The sequence below is a fragment of the Falco peregrinus genome, chromosome 5 (genome assembly GCF_023634155.1).
Source record: "Falco peregrinus isolate bFalPer1 chromosome 5, bFalPer1.pri, whole genome shotgun sequence".
Classification (NCBI taxonomy): domain Eukaryota; kingdom Metazoa; phylum Chordata; class Aves; order Falconiformes; family Falconidae; genus Falco; species Falco peregrinus.
The window spans coordinates 15,415,075-15,436,849 of NC_073725.1; the positions used below are offsets into that span (position 1 = coordinate 15,415,075).

At 39.7% G+C, this 21,775-nt stretch overlaps 1 protein-coding gene across 2 annotated transcripts in view; it reads right to left on the bottom strand.

Moving 5' to 3' along the window:
- Window positions 1–10,740: 10,740 nt before the first annotated feature.
- Window positions 10,741–21,775, bottom strand: part of MRPL3 (mitochondrial ribosomal protein L3) — a 31,152-nt gene continuing 20,117 nt past the window's right edge. Inside the window, exons 8-11 of one of the 2 annotated variants that reach the window (XM_055805247.1) lie at window positions 20,876–20,953; window positions 19,487–19,564; window positions 12,490–12,540; window positions 11,213–11,343 (exon numbers count right to left, since the gene is read on the bottom strand). In XM_055805247.1, the coding sequence (XP_055661222.1) occupies window positions 12,529–12,540; window positions 19,487–19,564; window positions 20,876–20,953 (168 nt within the window). In that variant the 3' untranslated portion in view covers window positions 11,213–11,343; window positions 12,490–12,528. Of the gene's footprint in view, window positions 11,344–12,489; window positions 12,541–19,486; window positions 19,565–20,875; window positions 20,954–21,775 lie in introns of both variants that reach the window. The other variant, XM_055805246.1, reaches the window with a different exon arrangement.

A 21,775-nucleotide genomic window follows, 5' to 3' on the forward strand; every position in this document is an offset into this window, starting at 1 on the left:
AAGGCCTCCTGCTTTTGTTAGTAATATACGATCAGCAAAAGGAGTTCATACTTTCTTTCTCATAAAGGTCTGGCTGCTTTATAGATGGATGAACTTAATGAAAACCCAAGCACCTGAGCCCTTAGCTCAAATTAATATCGTAGCCTACAGCATTTTACATTTACTGTATGAAACTTAATGACAGGAATTACTGGAGGAAGGTAGAAAAGTATAGGATTTTTTAACATAGGAGGTAGGTAATTTTCCTGGATACAAACAAAGCCTTTTTAAGCTTGATTTTTTCCTTAAGCCTTGATTTAACTCAAATTCTCTATTGCACACACACTTTTGTGGGCATGATTAATGTGATTTAGGGCAGAGACTTCTCCAAGGCACTCCACATTGGCTTACCCGTGTTCCCATGGGAACCACTGACCAAATGGAAACAAAATGATGCTGCAAACTTTCCTGAGATGCAGCATCCAGATATTCAATTTCTCTCACTGCATTTCTAAAATGAATTTTACAAGTAAACCTGCAAAACAGCAAACGAAAGGGGCCAACAGGCTTCAGCCGTCCAACTGGGAGTAAGACCAAGCAGAAGCTGTTATATACATCAACCTTAGTAACCTGAGTACAAGGAGCTGTTGGGGAACAAAACGCACTTTTTATAACTCTATATAATGCTTACCAGATCAGAGGAGCCCTCAAACCAGAGTTACATTTAGGTCCAAAGGCTTCCCTGTGCTACAGCAGGGAGCACTCCCAGGATGTGACAAGGCTTAGGACATGATATTTGGTTCTATAGGGCTCACCGGAGATTGCAGCACTGGCATCAGTTTTGAGGTTGGAAGCACAACCTTGCTCTCATCTCCCAGTGACAGGAAAGCATTTGGCCAGAGCAGAGCACACATTCTCCAGAGCTAGAAGCACATGTGGTCCTGCATTCCTCCAGTACAAGCCATGTCTTACAGTTGCTGCTTTCCCAGTCACACCCACATATCCCAGTCCTCCAGGTAAAGAGCTGACTCTGCAAAGCCTGCCCTCCACTTTCTTTTGAGTTATTGCTGCTGTGGAGATTGTACACCCACATTCACTCCCTCCACACAGGAGGGACACAGGTTCCCATGGGTCTGCCTTTGTAGCAGAACAAGCAAAAATATTTCTATATTCAGGGATTTTTTAAAAAGTATGCCTTTGCTGAAAGATGATGTGAAATCAGGAATTATATCTACAAGGTAGATTTTAGTTAACTTTGACTATTTGGTTACTCAGTCTAGACCTATAAAATCTGGTGCTAGATTTTGTGAGATCCAATTTCTAGTCTGTAAACTAATCAACCTCAGAGGACTTTAAGTTTTACTTTTGAATACTCGAACCCACAAAATGCAAAAACTGCCAGATCCTGCGCTGCTGTTCCCTACTTTAAACACAATGGAAAACCGAAAGAAGCGGAGAAGGAAAGAGGCAGCTGAGGAAAAGCAGATTAAAGTAACATGAAATAAAATCTATTCTGCAGCTCTCTGCAATGAAGGAGCCAAGCATACTCTGATTCTCACAGGAGAAATGAACCACTGGACTTCCCTGTGCAGAAACCTAAGCACCATTCATTGCTGTCACACCAAACCTGCAGTACCCGACAACAGATAATCAGGGTTTACAGACCTGGCTGGCAATTACAGTAAGGTACTGAAGAAAAAAAGAAAAAAGAAAGGGAAAAAAAAAAAAAAAAAGAAAAGAAAGAATTGGGCGGGGGGAAGAAGATTAAAACAAGAGAAAAAGAAAAAAGAAAAAAAAGATAGAAGAAAGCTTAGTTGTTACTAAGATATTATCACCTTTTAGGATTTTGTCTGTCAACACCTTTCTGGAGATGTTAACATAACCTGTGCTGTGTAAGAACTGCCAGGAAGAAAGATTTGATCAGTCACAAAGCCTGCCAGACACACGTTAAATTCCAAGTGAACCTGTCGAAGTATCAGGAGTGGGACTGTAAAACCTGTCACCCCATAGACATCAAGCACCACGGGTATAATTACATCTAGGCCTGATCCTGCATTCCCTCCCTATTCAAATATTTCATTGTAGCTAATTTTGGATGCAGAATGAAGCCTTTTATCTATTTAACTCCTTCCACAAAACATTCTCTTCCTCCACCTATCTAATACATTGCATCTTCTATGTTTCTTGTTAGCTTTTGCAGTAAGCTTACTGCCTGTAACACACCCAACAAGTCAGTGGTAGTAATAGAGTGTTATTAAATGACTGACAGCCGCTGCCACAGGGAGGCAGGTAGAGACAAACGAGAGGAGGACAGAGGGGCAGAGGCTGATGGACACCTCAGTACAGATCATCCTTGCATTGCACTCAGCTTTCAAAACATGAGGTCTGTACATCCTGCTGGCCCCATACCAAAATACTCTGGATATCAAGAGCACACAGCAGCTGGCACAGCAAGCAGGGGGCTACTTGAGAAAGCTAATAGGAATCACCAAAGATGGGACTTAAACTTAAATCCCACCCTTAATCAGGGAATGAAAGCCTAGTTGCAACTGGCAGGCATTTCCCTCAGAAAATAATTTAGTGCCAGAATTTCTCCTTTCAGGAGGGTTGCTTATCTTTTCTGCTGCGTTAAAGCACAGGGCTTTATCTTTATGCCCCCATCTTCCTCCAACACTGCCCTTCTGAGAGTTTATCTGTTTCTATAGGGTCATTCTTTCAGGTGATGCCCAGTCAGATCTTTTTAACACAGTCCTTAGCTACAAACACTTCCTAGATTTATTACCCACATCCATCCTGACTTTACAGTCTCTTCCCTTGCTCCCACCAACCTGCAGCACGAAGCCATGTTTCTCTCCTGTCAGCTGAGCCACTCCTCTGCAGATTCCTGGCCCTTGGGGGTCTCCTTCCCTGGGGACTGCAGCACTGGATTCCTCATACTCCTTTACACACCTTCCTCCTCACTCCCTTATCACTCCTCTCCCTCCCCATCAGCCTTCAGGTGTGCTGCCCTCAGTGCAGCACAGCTGTAACAACTTGCCCAGTCCTCAGCTGCCAGGTGTTTACTTTCCTCTTCTTCAAATCCCTTTTCTGAGCAGCACTTGCTTCTCCAGGACCTCACAAAACACTTGTCCTGTATTACATTTCATTTAAATTCCATAGGCCCTGGGACGGGGTATAAATCTTGCGGTTTACTGGCATCTCACAGACCTGTGCTCTCTTGTAGCTTACTAGCATAAATTTAAACACAGTTAACAGCTTTTGGAAACATAAGTCTGTGGTTGTAAAAATACTTTATAAATAAGGAACTGGGCACTAATAATTAATCAGGTGAATTATGTGATATGATTATATGAAAAATGTAAATTAACAGATGAGCTACTTACATGTTTATAAAATGGTAAATACCTTAACTTGATGTTCAGTAACTGTGAAATTGTTTTGTCAAAATCTCTCCATGCTTGCAAATAAGCAATTACTTTTAATCACCCACAATAAAGCTCATTAAGAGAGTAAGTGAACATGACCAGTTAAAACACAATGGCTTCAACGAGAACAGATGACACCACCTGATGATATTTCTGATACGGGCTGCATTTCAGACAGGAGCAAGTTTTGTGTTCACATCAAAGCATGTATTTTGGACATCAATAAACACGACAAATCTGGCTGTGGGGGATGCGGAATAGGGAAGAAAGCCAACATTTTAGCTTATACATCTACACTGAAGTTTCAGGACTGCGTTTGATTTTTTTTCGTTCCTACAAAGAGGGCAGAGAACAGACTGCTTTGCCAACTGCAGCAGTTTCATTGAATTGCAAACAGGTGATGCTTGAAAGCCTGTCACTGAGTCTCCCGATCCGAAATGAACAAACAGCAAGTGCTGGCAGACAGGCAGGCGCACACACACACACACACACACACAGTGTCTACACCATTATTGTTTGGCTTATTCAGCTACTAAGTCAGAGCTGGTACAAGTTCACAGCTATAAGAAGAGCCGCTGCACAGGGTACTTAGCAAATAGTGCTTCTAAAAGCACTTCTTTGCTTTTCCATAGCATGAGAAGACAAAGCCTCCCTGAAACTCTTTCCATGCCACGTGTATGGCATGGCTGGGTGAGTGTCCTCAGTGCACCCTGTAACACGTAGACTTCAGCAGCGGCACCATGACATTGTCCAATAGCTTCATATAACAAAGCCTGAAACATTCTGCCTCTGGCGCTTGGTGCGGCTGCAGGCTGATAGCCTTGGGCTCAGAGCCGTGGCCTTATGGATCCAAGACAGGGTGACAAAGAGCAGAAAGACATTTCTCAACATCTTCTCTGTGGGGATGAAATAGCAGTTTAGAAATCAACTGGCAATTTCACAGAAAACAATTGATTTTCTCTTTCAGTAGCATACAGGGAAAACAGCTCTCTGTTGACCTGTGATCAAGGGAAATAAAAGATGAGAGAAGGGAAATCAAATACTTTTATTTTCTGTCAGGCTATTTCTCCATATGCAGCTCTAAACTTTCAGGTCAAATAAAGGAAAATCTCAGGCTAGCCTAAGGAAGAACATGGATGCTCCCAAGGAAAATCCCCCTTTGAAAACAGGAGGTGAGATCTGAGAACAAACCAGCAGACAAAAATCCCTTTCTTGCTAACTGCAGAGAAAGGTACCACAATTTTTCAACTATCTACACCATGTGGTAAATCTCTCATCACCCACTACCAAATTATTTCATGCATATTTTGTGTGGTGCTGGACAGATGCATATTAAACAAGACTGAGGCACCAAAACTTTTTGTGCCACAAGTTCATTACTGTATGGAGCAACTTCACATCTCAGGCAGGATTTGGTGAGAATCTGTGTAACACTGCTTTCAGAGAGGCTCATGCAGAAAAGCCTCTGCTTCAGCAATGTTAATCTTTCCTCTTGACCTTGAAATCTTGATCTAGAAATAAAAAAAGAAACCTTTATAACATTACTGTCTTGCCTATGAAAGATGAATCATACTGATTTTCAATAGAGCAGCAGGTTTCCAGGGGACCCTCTTCAAGGTTATTGTTTTGAGAACCTGCAAAAACACCCAACCCCATTCTTTTATTAAGGTTTTCTACTACTTAAAAAGGAAAGGAAGAAGGAGATGAAAATGGACAGATGAAAACTTGACTTAGCTGAGCGCAAGACTGTGCACCCAGGGAAATGTGAAGCAAATTATATAACACAATTTGAATGATATCAAACTGGTTTAAGTCTATCTTCTGTTGACAACCTCCCCTTGCAATTCCACCCCTGCCAAATCCCCAGAAGCTGGATTCATCCATAGTTTGACTTCAATATGTACAGCTTATGGCAGAAGACTTTACACACTGCAATTCAGGAAACAGCAGCAAGCAACAGAGCACAAAAGGCTCCATCTCCAGGTATACTCATTAAGTTACAGCAAATATTTCAAGCCATTTTCCACATTCACACTGGTTTCTCAGCTGATTGCCTCTTCTGGGTTCTGTTCTAGTGCTCAAAGTTACTGCCATGAAAGTGAGTATTAATCACAAGCAGTGAATTTCAGTTCATCATGGGCAGTAGCTGGGTAGAAGCTCTAATTCTGCAGATTACTGGTTGCCCACTTAAATCAGAAAGGAAGAAAATACCTTGAGTCTTCACTTTTTAAACAGAAAGGAGTCTATGGCATATCAACCATGCACACAGGTGGGAACCCACACGTGATGTCCTACCGGTATGAAGGAAGTACAAACAGAGAGAACTAGCATATTATTAGTCCTAATGTTATCATGGATGTTGACGCTGCTAGAAATCTTTCTTGTGACGCCCACTCCAGTGATGCGTTCACCCTCACTGCACACATGCTTCTGTAAAGCAAGGGGAGAGATGCAAGGAAGAGCACACTGCCAGAATGACAAGGGACTGAACTGGTGTGACAGTCCTCCTCATTTCACATCACACATCTTTCTGGATACTTCATGAGGTAGGTCAGCTGGCTGCATTAATTTGGAGACTATCAGTCCTAATGTACAGCCTTACTACCTGACACTATAGCTTGCTGCAATACACAGCCCCCAGGAAAAACGGCCAGCCTTCTATCTGTTGGGCGGCCGCGCACCTCAAACACAGCAGAGCTGCACTGATAGAAATGAATTCTCTTGCTGGTGTGATAAAGTTAAGGCTACGTGTGACCAACTCAAACTCCTCCACCAGAAACTGCACACATTCTCCAAAACCAGTAAATACCCAAGACGAAGGTGAGCATTTTCGCATGTTTTCACAGATGTTAAGAGCCATCAAGTGTGTTATATAAATAAATTATACTATGCTATGTTACACACTAAGGTGTGTAACAGCACAGGGCAATTTGCTGCAGGTGAGAGATGCTCCATAATGCAATTAATAAGCACTATCTGTGCACTGAAGGGCACAGGAGCTAATTAGAAGACAGGGTGTCTAAGTAATGCTTACAGTTACAAAACCAAGGCACTCCCACACAAAATTTCAAGGAGATGTGGGAATAACATAAATCAGGAGAATGATCCCAGCCAAGTGATAGGAGTTACAGACACAGCACTAAATGAACTCACCCCACTGCTGTCCACACTGTGGTTACTAGGACAGGAACCATCCCTCTAATCGACAGACTTTATAAAGCACTCTAGGACTGGGCCAGCAATTTCTTTAAAATAGCAATCACCTTGGCATCATGCGGGAGCCCTGTGTGCCAGAGCTCACAGTATGGGGCTGGGACCAGTGCACTTGCCGGCTCTGCACCAGGCTGCCAGGGCAAAGCCACTGGTTGCGGGTGTTGGGCTCTCTGCTGCCAGGCATCACGGGGGCAGCTGGGTTACGCAATGTCAGCCTCCCTCATGGTCCACATTGTCATCAGTCTTCTTTCAGTCCTCCAAAGATTTTAGAATTTCAGCAAGGAAACAGCAATTTCTGGAAAAGCTTGGGCCACACCAGGCTCCAAAATCCACATGGAGGGTGGAGGAAGGTGAAAGTCTACATATGAACTCCTGTCATCTTTCAGCTTTTACTAGAGTAACGTTTATTAAATACTAAAAGAACAAACCACATTTTTCCACATCAAGTGAAAACAGCAAAGGAAAATGTTTATTGGTCTCACATAATGACAGAGCAACGGTATTTAAAAGTATGAATTCAAGAAAAATAAACTCCTTGTTTATCATCAACGACTGCAATTATGTTGTCAAGTGACAAATGAGTGTTTTGATTTCCTCTTCCTGCTGTCTTTTTACCTCAACTTATATTGTAAGCTTGCCACTGTTTATTCATGTACTATTACAGAACCGCTGAGAGGGGTTATTAATGAAGAGTATTTATTTTTCAAAGCAGTCACGCCATGAAGCCATGGATACAGCTAAAGCTTAACACTACATGCTCCTCCAAAGCAGCGTGTTAGCGATGCTAAAGACTCCTCCAGCCCAAACAGAACAGCCTAAGGAGTGGGTAACGTGCAAAGCCCAGCTCAGGGTCTAACCCATAGCCCTTATATTCCCAAATGCCTGCAGAAAACAGACCAAATCGAAGGCACTGCTTGGTACCCACGCTTTGCCTCACTGTTACAGAAACTTCCAGACAGTCAAATTCCCAGGGTGTACGGGCACTCGTGTAGGTGTTTTTCCAGAAAACACGAGCAAAAAAAAGCACTGCACAACATGTTTCCTGGTAAGATGGTAATACAGTAGAGGCCACAATAAATCTACTTGCACTCACAATTTTAAAAGCACTCACGCTTTTTTGCTGGATCCTCTCATGATTTTTAAGCATCACAAAGCAAAATGGTACATGCCAGAGAAAGTGCAGGCCCTTTACCAGCCCAAGGACACAGAAGAGGCTGAGGAGAGTGTGCACGACTTCCAAGCATTATACTCCCAGAAGAGAGGAATAATTTGCTCTCTCTCTGTGCTGAAGCAGCTACACAATTCACAGCAGATCTTAGCTGTTTCACAGGTTATGGCAGTGGCAGCAGAACTTGCCAACAATTACTTATTCAGACAGTAAAACGTTGGATAGGATGTTGTCCTATGGGATTCAGACTCCCGGTAACACGTTCAGCTCCTGCTTCTTTAATAATCTACAGGTAATATAGAGTAAGAGCTTCCTTTTGATGCTGTTATTGCTGCCTGGGCGTATGTTCCCTGGTGGCTCTAAACTTTTGATACTCGGGCACAGCAACAGAACGCACAGGTTATCTACTTGCAACTGAGCCCTTGGTTTGCCTTTTAGAAAACTGAACACAGCCCTTAGCACATGACACTGGTGGCTAATCAGACATGAGGACTTGGTATTTGCCTAATTTTGTCTGCTTTTATTTGACTCTCAAAAGCACATCTCTCAATAAACTTCAACAACCTTCAGCCATGTTGAGGAATTAAAGAATACTCAGCTCCAGCACCTTTGATAAAATCTAAAAATACTTCAGTAAGCACCCCTTAGCCTTTCCTAAGAATAAACTTGTAGGTGGGCTTAAAGTATTTGGTATCATTACACTTTTGAACAATTTTGGCCCCTGCAATAAATTCAGCCTGCCTTTTCCCTGCACAAAGTCCCTTCATTAGGCAGAAGAGCAGAAGACAGAGAGATGGAGAGCGTGTGGGAAATTAAATACAAAACACCATAAGCCTTCCTACGCCTGATGGAAGAACAGGTCTAATAGATGTTTATGTTCCAATCTAGGTTGCGCTACTTTGAGGTCATGTCAACAGATCTTACTCACCCATCTCACCCTGCATCTGCTCTACAGAAAATACTTACATTCAGGACATCAGTCTTTACTTAAGCCATGAAAGCTCTTGTCTTTAGAATCCAAGCACTCTTGATAAACAAAGATGGAAAAGGTTTCACTTGTACATCTCAAGAAAGCTGAGACCAATAATTACCTGAATAAGCTACATCTCAAAAAACAAAACTAACACCCTCACTCCCACCCACCCCAACACACGCACTAAAAAAAAACCCCTGACATCCCACATGCACTTCAAAAGCACAGCTGTAGAGACTACTCTGATAGCATATAGGCTTCAACAGAAATTTTAAAGCTAAAGAAATGGAAGGCAATGTTAACTACAGAATTTCCTGGATGACTACAGTCATTCCCTGGACAACAAAACTGAAAAGTAACATGATCAGATCATTGGAATTTCACTGTTTATGCCAAAAAGGGAGAAGTTCTCATACTAAAGAAACAGGAACTCAAGTAGGTTGTTGGTTTTCCCCTAAAGCTGAAATGTCATTTGATACCGAGTTAATCTTAACTTACTTTTTAAACCTGTGGCTCCCTTTGAACTCACATTTGATTCTTGGTGCTTTCCAAGGCATGTACTGAAAGCAAGCCCAGAATATAACAACTTACAGGTGAGGATCCCACAGTCTCGCAACCTCCGGCTGAGAAAACATGTAGGAGAAAGCATCTCTCCATGTGATCACCTCAGTCATAGTCCTGTACCATTACAAATTAAATTAAAAAAATAAAATAAAAAATAACAGCAAAGCTTCTCAAGGAAAACTTATGGGTGCCAGAATTATTCCATAAGCCAGCCCAAGAACAGCAAGCTACACACCTGTGCACACCCTGCTTTAAATATGTTCAAGGGCAAAAAAAAAATGGAAATGCTGTAACTTTTAAAGTATCATGGTCAAAACCCGACACCCCACTGGGTTATTTGCTACGTGTATAGGCTTTTTGCACCACACCTGCTGTGTGCGTGATGTCTGCACTTGCAGAGCCTGTGTTACTGAAGGGGAAGCATGAAGATGGTGCTGTTCTCCAGCATTCTGATGCACTCATTTCAATTGCATTTTTAACTCAACTGAATCCAGCTAAGAGGATACTCTACCATGTAGATATTTACCAGTTCACATTTCTATACCACAGTCTCTAAAGATGTCTCCTGGTCTCCTATAAGCCAGTAGTAGACAGTACAGCCTCTTTAAGATGGCATGTGGTTTCTTGAAGCTATTACCAAAAAAAAAAAGTCAAAATATTTTCAGTAACTGACATACCATCATGACAAGGACATCACCTTTCAAACTGGATAGTATTAACAAGGTCTTTAGAAATCTTGTATTTACTGTAGATATTTGATGTCTTGTGATGAAACTGCAAAGATGAGCAGACAGCACTGTCACAGTATTAATGGTAGGTTAGTATATGCAAATTCTTGAACTACTGCAGGGCTTGTAAGTGTGTGCTCAGAGGCCCTGACAGTTACGCAGCTACTTGCTTCTGCATGTGAGAGGATTTACAGTGTTCAAAAGATCAGACTTTTAAATAGTAAAACATGTAAGATGAAAAATAAATGGAGCATATTGATTCCAGCTGTCATTGAAAGGCGAGGTAGAAGGTAACGAGCACTATCATAAAGACAAATCCTTCACATTTGGCCTGTTCTCTTTATAATAGCTCTCCTGTAACAGCATACAAATCTAATACGGAGACAAGTGTAGATGTGGAGATATTTCTCCAGAGAGCATGCAAGGGATCCTTTGTGAAGTTCAGAACAAGTTGTCAATGAAGGCGACAAACAGGTGGCCACTGCAGTCTTAGTGCCGCTTTGTTACTGAACATTCCCCATCCAAACACCCCCTCACTGTACATGCTGCCAGAACTCCTCTGAAGGCAGTGGTTGGTATCATCTTCCCTCTAGAAAATTTGTTGTGTATATGCCACATTAAACTCAACAGAACACTAAAGCAAAAGGAGAGAAAGAGCTCTGGTGAAAAGAAGGAAACAAAACAAGCTCATGCTGCTACAGAGCATTTTCTTGTTTTATTTTGGATTATTCTTCATGGATCCCCCCAGAAGCAGATTTGGAAGCTTTTTTGATTGCTCAGAGTTGGACAGAATACTTTCCACAAAAGAAAAACAGAGTTTGGTAGCATTTAGAAAATTAAATGGAACCACCTTCAAAACAAGTTTTTCAGAAATGTCTAAGTTTTCACAGCCCGAGACAGAGGACAGAGGATCACTGAAGACAAACTATCTGGCGTGCTTCACAAGTTGTCCCTCGGCCTCACCTGCTGCTGTAAATACAGGTTTGAAACTGACAGCGGTAAATCTTATTACCTGACCAAAATGGCAATATCTGAAGTGTTCAAGTCAGTTGGCAAGACTGCAATTCATAGGTTTATTTTTATACAACATTGCAAAGTTTGTGAAAATAACAAAATTGTGTGTTTTTGAAGCTGTGAAGAACTTTATGCATATGTGACAGATGGGTCTGTGAACTGGAAAACCTCCTCATCATACAGGTCTTCTGGTAGTTTTTCATCTCCATCAGCAAAAAACGTAGGGAATGGAGGGTTTGTATTGCAGTCTTTGTAAGTAGGCAATCTGCTATCTTTGACCTAGAAAGCAGGAGGGGGAAGGGTAGGGTTAATAAGTCTCACAGAAGACATTCAGACAGTGATACACTAGAAATTAAAGAAATCACTTTGCATGCGTAAGAAAAAAACCCCAACAGCATTCCATTATCACATTACACTTGTATATGTGAAGAATCCCAGGTGTATCACCAGTTACTTTAACATCAACCCCAGATACTGAATTTAACATTTTGTACCCGTCACTAAGGAGTTTTTAACAAAACAGCAAAACAAAACAAAAAAGGAGAATTTATCACTTGTATGATAGGTTTATCAGTACTGTGAGAGAATCAAAACCAACCTACTCTCATTAATTCATTGCTCAATATTTTAAAATGTTATTAAAAGACATGTAAGTATGGCTTGTTTAAACTTTGTTTATATCCCACAGCACTTTCCCACATGACATACCAAGGTAAATTGGTATAATCACCCCTTCAACAACCAAGACATGCTTTTGCATTTATGATACAAACTAATTATGGCAACTAAGTTTGCAAAGACATGTGCATGTGCTGTATTCAGTCCTTCTGCCTACCGCAGAGCTATTCAGTGACTGCAATTAAGCATCTAAAATTCTTCATCTAGGAATCAGTACCCAAGTTTGTCAAACACGAGTTATTTCCAAGAACTGTAGTGCCACAGGGAAATTACTTTCCTTCACTGACCTCTCTACATATGGAAAGATTTAAAATCTAGCCCCCTGAAACTCCAATCTCTGAAGAAAATTAGTAGCTAGAATTATCAGCAAAAAGCAGTTTGTCTGCAGTAGATAGCTGGTATCTCTGAAGAAAAAAGGCTACAAATTCCCAAGTGATGAAATTTTATTTAAAATTAACTTCTTCATTTTTAAATTATTACATATGATCTTCCTCCTCAGCTGTAATAATCCCTTTCATCCACTATACTCAAGTGGATTAAAAAGAAAAAAAGTACAAATATATTAAACAAAATATAGAGAAGACAAGCTCTTCCTCTTATTTTTATGGTGGCCTTTTAAAGAACCAGAAGCTTGCTCTTACTTGGTTGGACAAAAACCTCACATAGGACAACCGTGATTTATGCCAGAAATTAAATAAAACAATTTTATGCCCACTGAAATTTCTGTTCTGACAGCACTATATTTACCAGATTCATATATGCGGTTACTTGAGCCTTTCCCAAAGTCTAGGATGATTCCTGCAGATGAAATGCACAATAAATCTGACTTACTTCAGCTTCTGAAGAACTGTTTTGGTTCTAGTTTTTTGTTGGTTTGTTTGGTTTTGTTTTTTTTTCCCCTGAGGAAGTTCCAACAGTTTTCTAAGCACAGGCTGGATAAACAAAATAAAACTTTTTTTCTAAGAATTGAGGGGTGAAGGGCTCAACATGTTGCACTGGTTAGGATGGCTACAGCTTTTCAAGCTGACCATTCCTCTTCTGTCAGACACTTCCCTATGAAAAGTGGTCTCTATTCACTTGTAAACTGCCATGTGTAGCTACCAAAGCACCTGTACTCCTGGCAGACAGCAATTTACATTGTGTATCTACATGGAATAGACGAGGCTGAGGTCCACATCCAAAGACCTCTGCTGCAACAGTTCCACCAGCAGTGGGTTCAGAGGAAACACAGCTTCAACGGTACCATCTGAACTGCTGAAGCTGAGAAGTCATCCTCCCCTTCCATTACGCTGCCACTGTTTCTTTTACCATATGAAAACAGGTTTTAATTAACTTCACCAGTTACCTATTATTTGCCTTGCCCCTTTCTCTTTTACTCCCTAATCCTATTACACATCACAAGCCTGCTTCATCAACAGTAAAAACCCCCATGGTCTCTACACGAGTTACCATAATATTAGGAAGATTAGAATAAATTATTTATTTCTGATAACTTATAACTTTCATACGTATCTTATTAAAATGCTTTGTTATTCTGGATTATTCTCACCATGAAATAATATTTGCTGTTACATACAGGCAGTTTTGAACATCTAGAAAATGAAACGAATTTAAATGGCCATGTTGTCCCCCACCCCCCCATCTTTTCTTACAACAACTTATCAACAGGGTTTATGAGTTGCCCTTAACTGAAGGCAAACCCAACAGTCTAATCTTAGTCCTGCATTAGTTTATCTAAATAAATGCAAAATTTCTGTGCCACCTTAACATTGTATTTTACATATTAATGTCAGGTGGCATTTTGCAGATAGTGCCTCTTGTGTGATAAGGAGAAATCTTGAAGTACTTTTAAGATTCTTACGAAACATTTTCAACAGACCATTGTTGTTCTCAGAGGAGTACAATACTATTTCATTTCACCCCTTCCAAAATCTTCAGATGCTTGACAGATCCCAGCAGCACAAGCCACATCTGATATTAAAATGATTTCCTTCTGATATGCTTTTTCTTGACTGGCATAACTGAAACAGTTCTTTTGACTGATGAAAATTACTGCTGCTCTTCCATTTTCTTCCACATTCATGGCTTTCAAACATAATTTAAGTTCTACTCCTGAAGCACCATCTTAGAGCATCCCTAACAAACTGAATGACCATACTCTTTCTCCATTCTAAGCTTCAAAAGTTAAAACAGATACTATTATTACTCCTCTCAAAGGGAAGAACTCAATTTCATTTTACATCTGAAAGTACTGATCAGCAACTTAAAAAAATTACCGAATGATTTCCTTTACATTTACCTTTACTGATCAGCAACTTAAAAAAATTACCAAATTATTTCCTTTACATTTACTTTGGGTATGGGCAGCACCATACCCAAAGGCTTCCTGTATGTACTACCTCAGATTCCTGCACAATAATTTCAGGGTATTATAAAGGGTTAAATGGTAGCAGCAGCAGTTACACTTGTCTGTATAAGCACATACACAGACAAGAAGTACATGCGACCCAGCACAGCTCTTCCTGCTCTCCCAATAACCTTCTGAGAACATCCCTAATAAAAGAGTAAGTTTTAATGCCGTGTTAGAAAATCCAGTGAATTTAGCTCTCATCCACAGAAGGAATCGGGCTGAAAGCCCAACTTGTTATTACAATCCATAAAAGCATTCACTGCATGACTCAATCTAACTAATCACTTGGCTTGCTCAACTTCTGTACTATTACCACTATATGTTACAGTACACTGTACTATAGATAGATGGTATATATTGTATATAAACTACAGTATATTCTCTGTGAAGTTTTTTATTAACAAAGTTACCAGCGAAAGCTGAAATCAGAGCTAGCTGGGATTTTGTCACTAGATCTTTAAAACAGTCATAAAGGTTTTGCAGACTAATAAATTGCACATATGCCTGTCCCATATATTCACTGCATAACAGATAGTATAAACAAATACAAATTCAGAAATCTATCACCACAAAATACTTAATATGGCCTTAAACAAGGCATTAAAACTTGATGCTTAAGTCACAACTCACATCTGTAGTTTAATGGGGCTTCAGGCTGTTAGCAACCACAGCAAAGAATGCAAGTTGTTTGCTGAACAGTAAAATGTGCTTAAATATACAGAATATTAGAAATAATCACCACAGGTGTCATATATTACCTAGCTCAGCTTCTCTGCTATTTTTGAAGCTAGACAAAAAATTGAATCCAAGAACTGTATCCATTTCTGACCAGCCTTATTTTGTCTTAAAACTAAAAAACCACCTTCACTCAATTCTATCATGGGGGCCAAAGTATGAAAGCATCACACTATGCTTGCATGTCCTCAATTTGAGCACAGCTCATCCAGCTTTATCAGCTGCTAGAAACAGAGACAGCAATACTGGCAAGTGTGATACAAAGTAAGTAGGATGCAAACCACTATGGACTTCAGCCCTGGCGCTGCCTCCCCCCCAACACCCCCCCCCCCCCCCAAAAAAAAAAAAAGCAGCAGTAGGTGAAAACTGAGAAGTTGTTTATTAGCTCAAGCAGAATGCTAAAGCAACTGTGTACACCAAGTTTAATTCAATTCCAGCATACAAAAAGGCCAGTTCAGTATCTAACTCGCTAAGTAATTCCTATGGGTTACAGGACTGGCCGGAATTTCTGCTTTCACCACAAGTGATATATTCAAAGTGATCAACATTGAATGTCCTAAGAAAACCAGATGCTTTAAAATTAGGACAGGTATAAAACATTATCAAAGACAAACTATAACATCCTGAATTATAATACACTATATTACAGTATCCCCTCCATTACAAAGCATCTACTTAAACAGGGTATTAGTCTTGGGCTTCTCTCTTGAATACCAGAAGAGGTAACTTTTTGGTAATACATTTCAGAGAGAAATTGAGAGCCACAAGCTTCCAAAAGAAAAAACTATTAGCTTTTTTTCTAGAGGATCAACACCACAGACGGTAACTATAGGCCCTGTGACCTAAGAAGATACATCAAGAGAAACAGGTATTACCTGAGGTAGGCTGCCTCGATAGGCACAAAACACTAATCTACAAATGCTTACTCTGTGATGTTACTCTTGTAACAGAAATATTCCATATATTCTAGCACACTGTTAAAGTTTCTTAATTTTATTAGACCTTGTCATTGAGAAAGAAATCCATGCTAAAGTAAGCTTTCCGATTAGTTTTCCAGTTGGCTAGAAACATTACTTATGTCAGTTATTTACATGCATGCTTCAGCGTGCCATAACAAATGAAAACTGATTTCTAATTAAACCAGGAATCCAGCAAATGCAGTATTCTGCACTTTTATTCTACTGAAAATGAAACTTGAAAAATTAAGTGTGTCACCTCTGTCTTGATATAGTGCTGATGCACTAAGTTTCCAAAAATAAAGAACATACAAAAAAAAAATAATTGCTTTAAGGAGTACTGTGGTTTTAATGGCTACCAGGCAACAGAGTGGGTACTGAGCACAAATGCCTTCCTCTTACAGACACACAAGGAAAAGCATTATGCAATATTCCAGTTTTTGAGCTCAAAACCAGATGGATCCAAATTCCCTAGACATTAGTCCTACCTAATTATAGGCAGGTATTTAGTGGAATGAACAGTAATTATGAATGCTAATATCCCAATTTCTCCCCCCAGCTACAGATACAAACAAATGTACAACAATGTATAGAAAGTCAAAGTCTATATGCAAACAAGAAAACACCCTGGAACAAAGGCATAAGACACAAGCTAAAACCACAACAGGTGAGTGCAGCAAGATTAAACAGAGAAAGAAAAACCAGAAATTAGAAAATACATGCTAAATAGTATTGCTTTGCATGCTTTTTTAACTAAAGCCTTCTCTCCTCTTCGGACATGTATTTGGAAATATAAGGGAAAAAAATCTAATTAATATATGTAATTCATGTAGCTTATGGAAGGAAACAAAACAGAATGGATTTATCAGTTTATGGAGCTGGAATGAACTGTTGCTGACTACATACTCCCTCCAATCACCAAATATGTGAGTGGAGGCAATTTAAAAAAAAACCTATTTCATAATAGTAATACCTACCACTGTGCCTTCATCTCAGTGTTATTTATTACTAAAAAGCCATGAAAATTGGAGTCTTGAGCACTTTGGTCAAGATCTTTCAAATACTATATTATGTTAATCAAACAGCTTGAAGGGATGAAATCCCTCATTCTTCCCATGGATCCTCAACCCTCATTAATGAAATTACCCACAACTCTAAAATGGGTATACCAAAATGCATACTTGAAGATACCTGGACTTCTAAACTGTAGATAACTATGACTTGAAACATTTTCAAATATAGCTGACTTATGAATACAATTAATCCAGATTCTGTATCTTGTAGAAGTCATGTACAAGGATTAATAAAGCAGTCAGAAAAATGCCTTGTGCCACTTAGTTAATACTGGTGCATTAAGTTTACTTTAAAAAAAAAACAAACAACAAACCACCAAGGGAGACATTTTAACTTTTGAACTTAGGATAAAGTTCCAACCATCACCCATGACAAATCAACTGAACAGAAATCACTCCTGGACATGGCAAGCACTTAAAATGGTATGCAGCAGACTGCCATGGCAATCAAAGTCCACTATCCTCTTCACATCACAGATGTCAAAACGGTTGTTTTCCTGCAGTATGCTCAAATAGCTTGGTCCAGCAGTCTCCTGTTAATAAGGCTGTTGACAGTACTGCTGCCTAAGAATTTTTTTAAGCTAATAGCAGGACTGCTTTCAGAACAAAACAGTAAATCCAAGGTGTTAAGGAGGATGCTTTCCTAGGCAAAAGTAATGCCTGAGTAAAGAGAAAGAAAAAGTGGAAGGAAAAGGTGGAAGTGACCCAGTCACGAGAGAAAGCACATAACACTTGCAGTAGTTTCTCCTCCAAGTGTAACTGAGCAGTGTCTGATAAGCAAGGGGGCATTGACTTGTTTAAATGAGATATTCATGGTGTATGTAAGAATGTGTGGTATTAACACACACGGCTTTGCTTTTAAAAACAGTTTATATTACAGGTGTTTAAAAAATGTTTCTTTTCTTAACTCACTTAAAACCAGAAATCAAAAAATTAATTTACTGAGTCTAGCTATTATGAGCTGGTAGAAATAAGTATTGTATTCAGAGTCTCAATGGCTTCATAAAATGTTGTATCCTTGCAGATAAGACAGAGATGTGCACATGCAGCTGCCACTGAATGATATAAGTGTGGATTTTAACAGCATGACTAGGAGAACAAGATGTAACATCTCTTGCAACAATTAGCTCTTGCTTATGAGCACCACTAAGATCAAAGAATGAAGTCTGGGCGTCAAATGTTACTCTTTTATTCAGCTACATGATGCTGCTTGCATACATACGTTGTCATTTAATTGTGCATTTGTCATAGGATGTAATTTTTAAACCTCAGACTAACATATAGCAACCAGGTTCATGGCTCAGGATTATAAAAAATTCTTAGAACACAGTTGAAAAGGGCATTCAGTCCAATACAAGGATGAAAACCCAGTCAAACTACAGTCTTACGTCTGTGTCACTGATGTCATGCCAAGTTATTTTGCAGCAGTTATCCTGAGAACTATTTCTCCTGGACATCTGTTAACCAATTTTCACTGTCTTGGGTGAGAAATGCAGGATGTATTTTCCAGGCTTGGGCTGGACATTACAATCACAGCAGTTTAAAGATACCTCACTCAGAAAAAAAGGCGATATTTCCAGTGAGAGAAACACAACAATAAACTTCATTTTTCTGTGTGTAAAACACCTACTCAAAAGCTAGGGTTGCTTTATTTAATGCCCAGTAACTGTGGAGTTCTGCTCCACAACTAGAAAACACGTAACAGAAACTGGGTGCCCATAGTAAAATATGACAAAAGCGTGAATAAACTAGTTGAAAAATCTGAACTTGAACTCTGTAACTTTTCAAGAACTGGATCGTTTAAATCCCTACAATACTGAGAATTTTAAGCTATATATCAGATACATAGGTATATGACCAACAAAATTTGCACTTGCAGTTGTGTAAATATACCTAATTAGAAAGAAAAATCTATTTTGAAAATCCTTAAGAGTACTTTCCTTGCTTTGATGCAGATTATTCACAAGAACACATATCAGAATCTTCATTGTTTCAGTTTTTCATAGACAATGCTGAAACAATCTCCATAAAATTTGAAATTAATTCTGTAGACTGCCACAGAAAATAACACTGACACATTTATACTTGTTGCAAAGGGAACTTGTATCACTATTGTGAACTCCAGCTGTCTCCTGTACCTCTCCTGCTCCTTAGAAAGGTAACTGCTACTGTTATGGGAATACTTTGAATAACCTTTAAAGCAGTGCCTGTTGTGCATTTCTGTTCACGAATACAGCCCTTAAATAACGTTCTGGAAATCTCACCACCGTGCTGTTGACTCAGGTTAGTGTTAAAAGGGATAGACCCAGCTCTGAGGGTCCTGTAACAGGGTTACAGTGACTGTGTTGGTTTATTATATGCTACATGGGTGCACAACCCCAGTGCAAAGCTAAAAATGAGCCATTTCAAGGAAGCTGGTGACCCACTGCCCCTATTAATCACCCTTTTACATAACTGATCCTACCATCCTTTAATTCAATAGTACAAGATGGGACTCTGAAGAAATGAAGATTGCATTGTAGAGAGCTTAGGAGTCACTAATACCACTAAGTTGAAACTAGTAAACATACCTTCACCAGACAATTTGTGTGACCTGGAACAGACCCATTTACATAAATAATATCATGTTTTGTGTTGATCCTCCACACCTAGAAGACAGAAAAAAAACCCAGACACTGAGCTCATATTAAAGACTATTCCCAGCTTTACAAACAACAGTCCAGCAAAGTACAAACTGATTAATTGGAGGTGGTACTCTGGGCAAGAAGAATGTTCTGCACAGGCATAAACTTGCCACAAAATTCAGTGACGTGCTACTCCGAGCGCAGAGCTTTCTAACACGGAGACTACTAAACAGTTCTAAAGGGCTTGTGATCAGGCTATGTTTGGTAAGGCAGCTCTTTGTTCAGTGTAACACCAACCAAAGCTCCAAAGCCTTTCCCTCTAACAGCAACAGCTGTTGAAAAACCTAACACCTGACAAATTAAACCAAATATGCTCATGAAAACCTTACTGTGCCCATTTGTTTGTTTCTTAATTCTATGAGGTGCTCAACTGAACACACATGTTTTTTGTTTCAAGAAATTAATTTCAGTTGGCAGACAGCAGCAGCACCACTTTTTTTTTTTTTTTTTTGGCAAACTAGAAGCTAATACACTTTTTGTGCAAACTGCAGAGGTTGCCTTTAGAGACACAGAGTAGTAGCTGTAATAGCAGAGGAACTGCTGCAGCTGTGTGCACATCAGAACCTGGACAGAAACTATAATCCCCTTTTTGCACATGGAAGTGAAGGACCATGATAAGGTTAGAACTTCAAACAACTCAGGCTTGGGTTGGGTTTGAAACAAGTGGAATAGGTATGAAAACATCACAGAATGGTCAGGGTTGGAAGGGACCTCTGAAGATCATCCAGTCCAACCCCCTGCCAAAGCAGGTTCTCCTAGAGCAGGTTGCACAGAGTCACGTCCAGGCGGGTTCTGAATGTCTCCACAGAAGGAGACTCCACAACCTCTCTGGGTAGCCTGTTCCAGTGCTCTGTGGTCCTCAAGGTAAAAAAGTTTTTCCTCATATTCAGATGGAACTTTCTGGCTTTCAGTTTGTGCCCATTGCCCCTTGCCCTATATCTGGGCACTAACATTAACTGAAGGTCACCAGAAGCCTGACTGTTTCCCATTCCAAAGGCAGAAGTCAAGGGATACAGTGAAAAACACATCAGATGTGGAAGTATCCCCTGGAAACCCAGTTCCCAGGGTACACAGATGCAAAGGGAATTCAGATAACTTATTTGTAACCCACAAGAAGACAGGAGTACACATTTGCTGCTCTTGTCTTTCCAGTTGCTTACTTCAAGATGCTCTGGATTCTAATAGAAATGACAGACAGTACACCAACACAATGGCTAAATCTATTGCTTGGCAATGCAACCCCCTCATACACATTCCAGTATACTCCAAACTCACCTTTAATCCAAAAGATGTCCTATAGATATTGCCCATTTTACCAGGCATTTTCTTTCCACGATAAACTTTAGCAGCTTTCTAGACAAAACCAGGGACAATAAAATTAATGTAACTGCAAGAGGTAAACTTACAAACTCAAGAGAAGTACCGAAGAAAATATGCTGGTATTTCCAATGTTGAAAATATCTAATATTGATTAGTATTTTAAATACCTCCTGCTAGAGATTAGGTATTACTCTACATGTTACCTGAAATACCTGCCCTCAATCATAAAATTGCTATACATACTGTCATATCAACAAACGGATTCTAGCTTTGCTTAATACTTAATGTGTATAGATTCAGAGCAAAATCTGCACTCATCCCATGTTTTCATGTCGTAAAAGTCAAGAAAAGTTTTTTTCCTAAAAGCTCTGTCAACACAAGACTCATCCACCTCACAAGACTGTAGCAAATGGAAACTTGCTTAAATTGTGGATGCTACCATAGCACTCCAGAGCAGTCCTGCCCAGGAAGGCTCCCAAAACGAAGATAATACTGTAGCTTCTTCCCTCTCCTTAATCCATGTCATTTATACTGATATAAACCAGATTTTTTAAAGCATGTATTTTTGAGAACTGAATTTTTAATTACATTCCTTGCTATTGCTTAGTTTTGGTATTCCATTTTTGTTTGGCTGGGTATAACCTGGAGAACAAAGGTGGAAAAGAAAAGGCAGGAGTAAGAGCAATAATTTTCGGTTCTACAGTATAATCAAGGCATTTGTGTCAGCTTCCTGCACCAATCTGTCATGCATTAATAATGTTTTGGTTTGGTGGTTTTTCAGGTTTTTTAATCATACGAAAGTCAGAATTTCAGGAAATCATCTGCAATTAAGTTCTAGTGACAGGATTCTGTAAT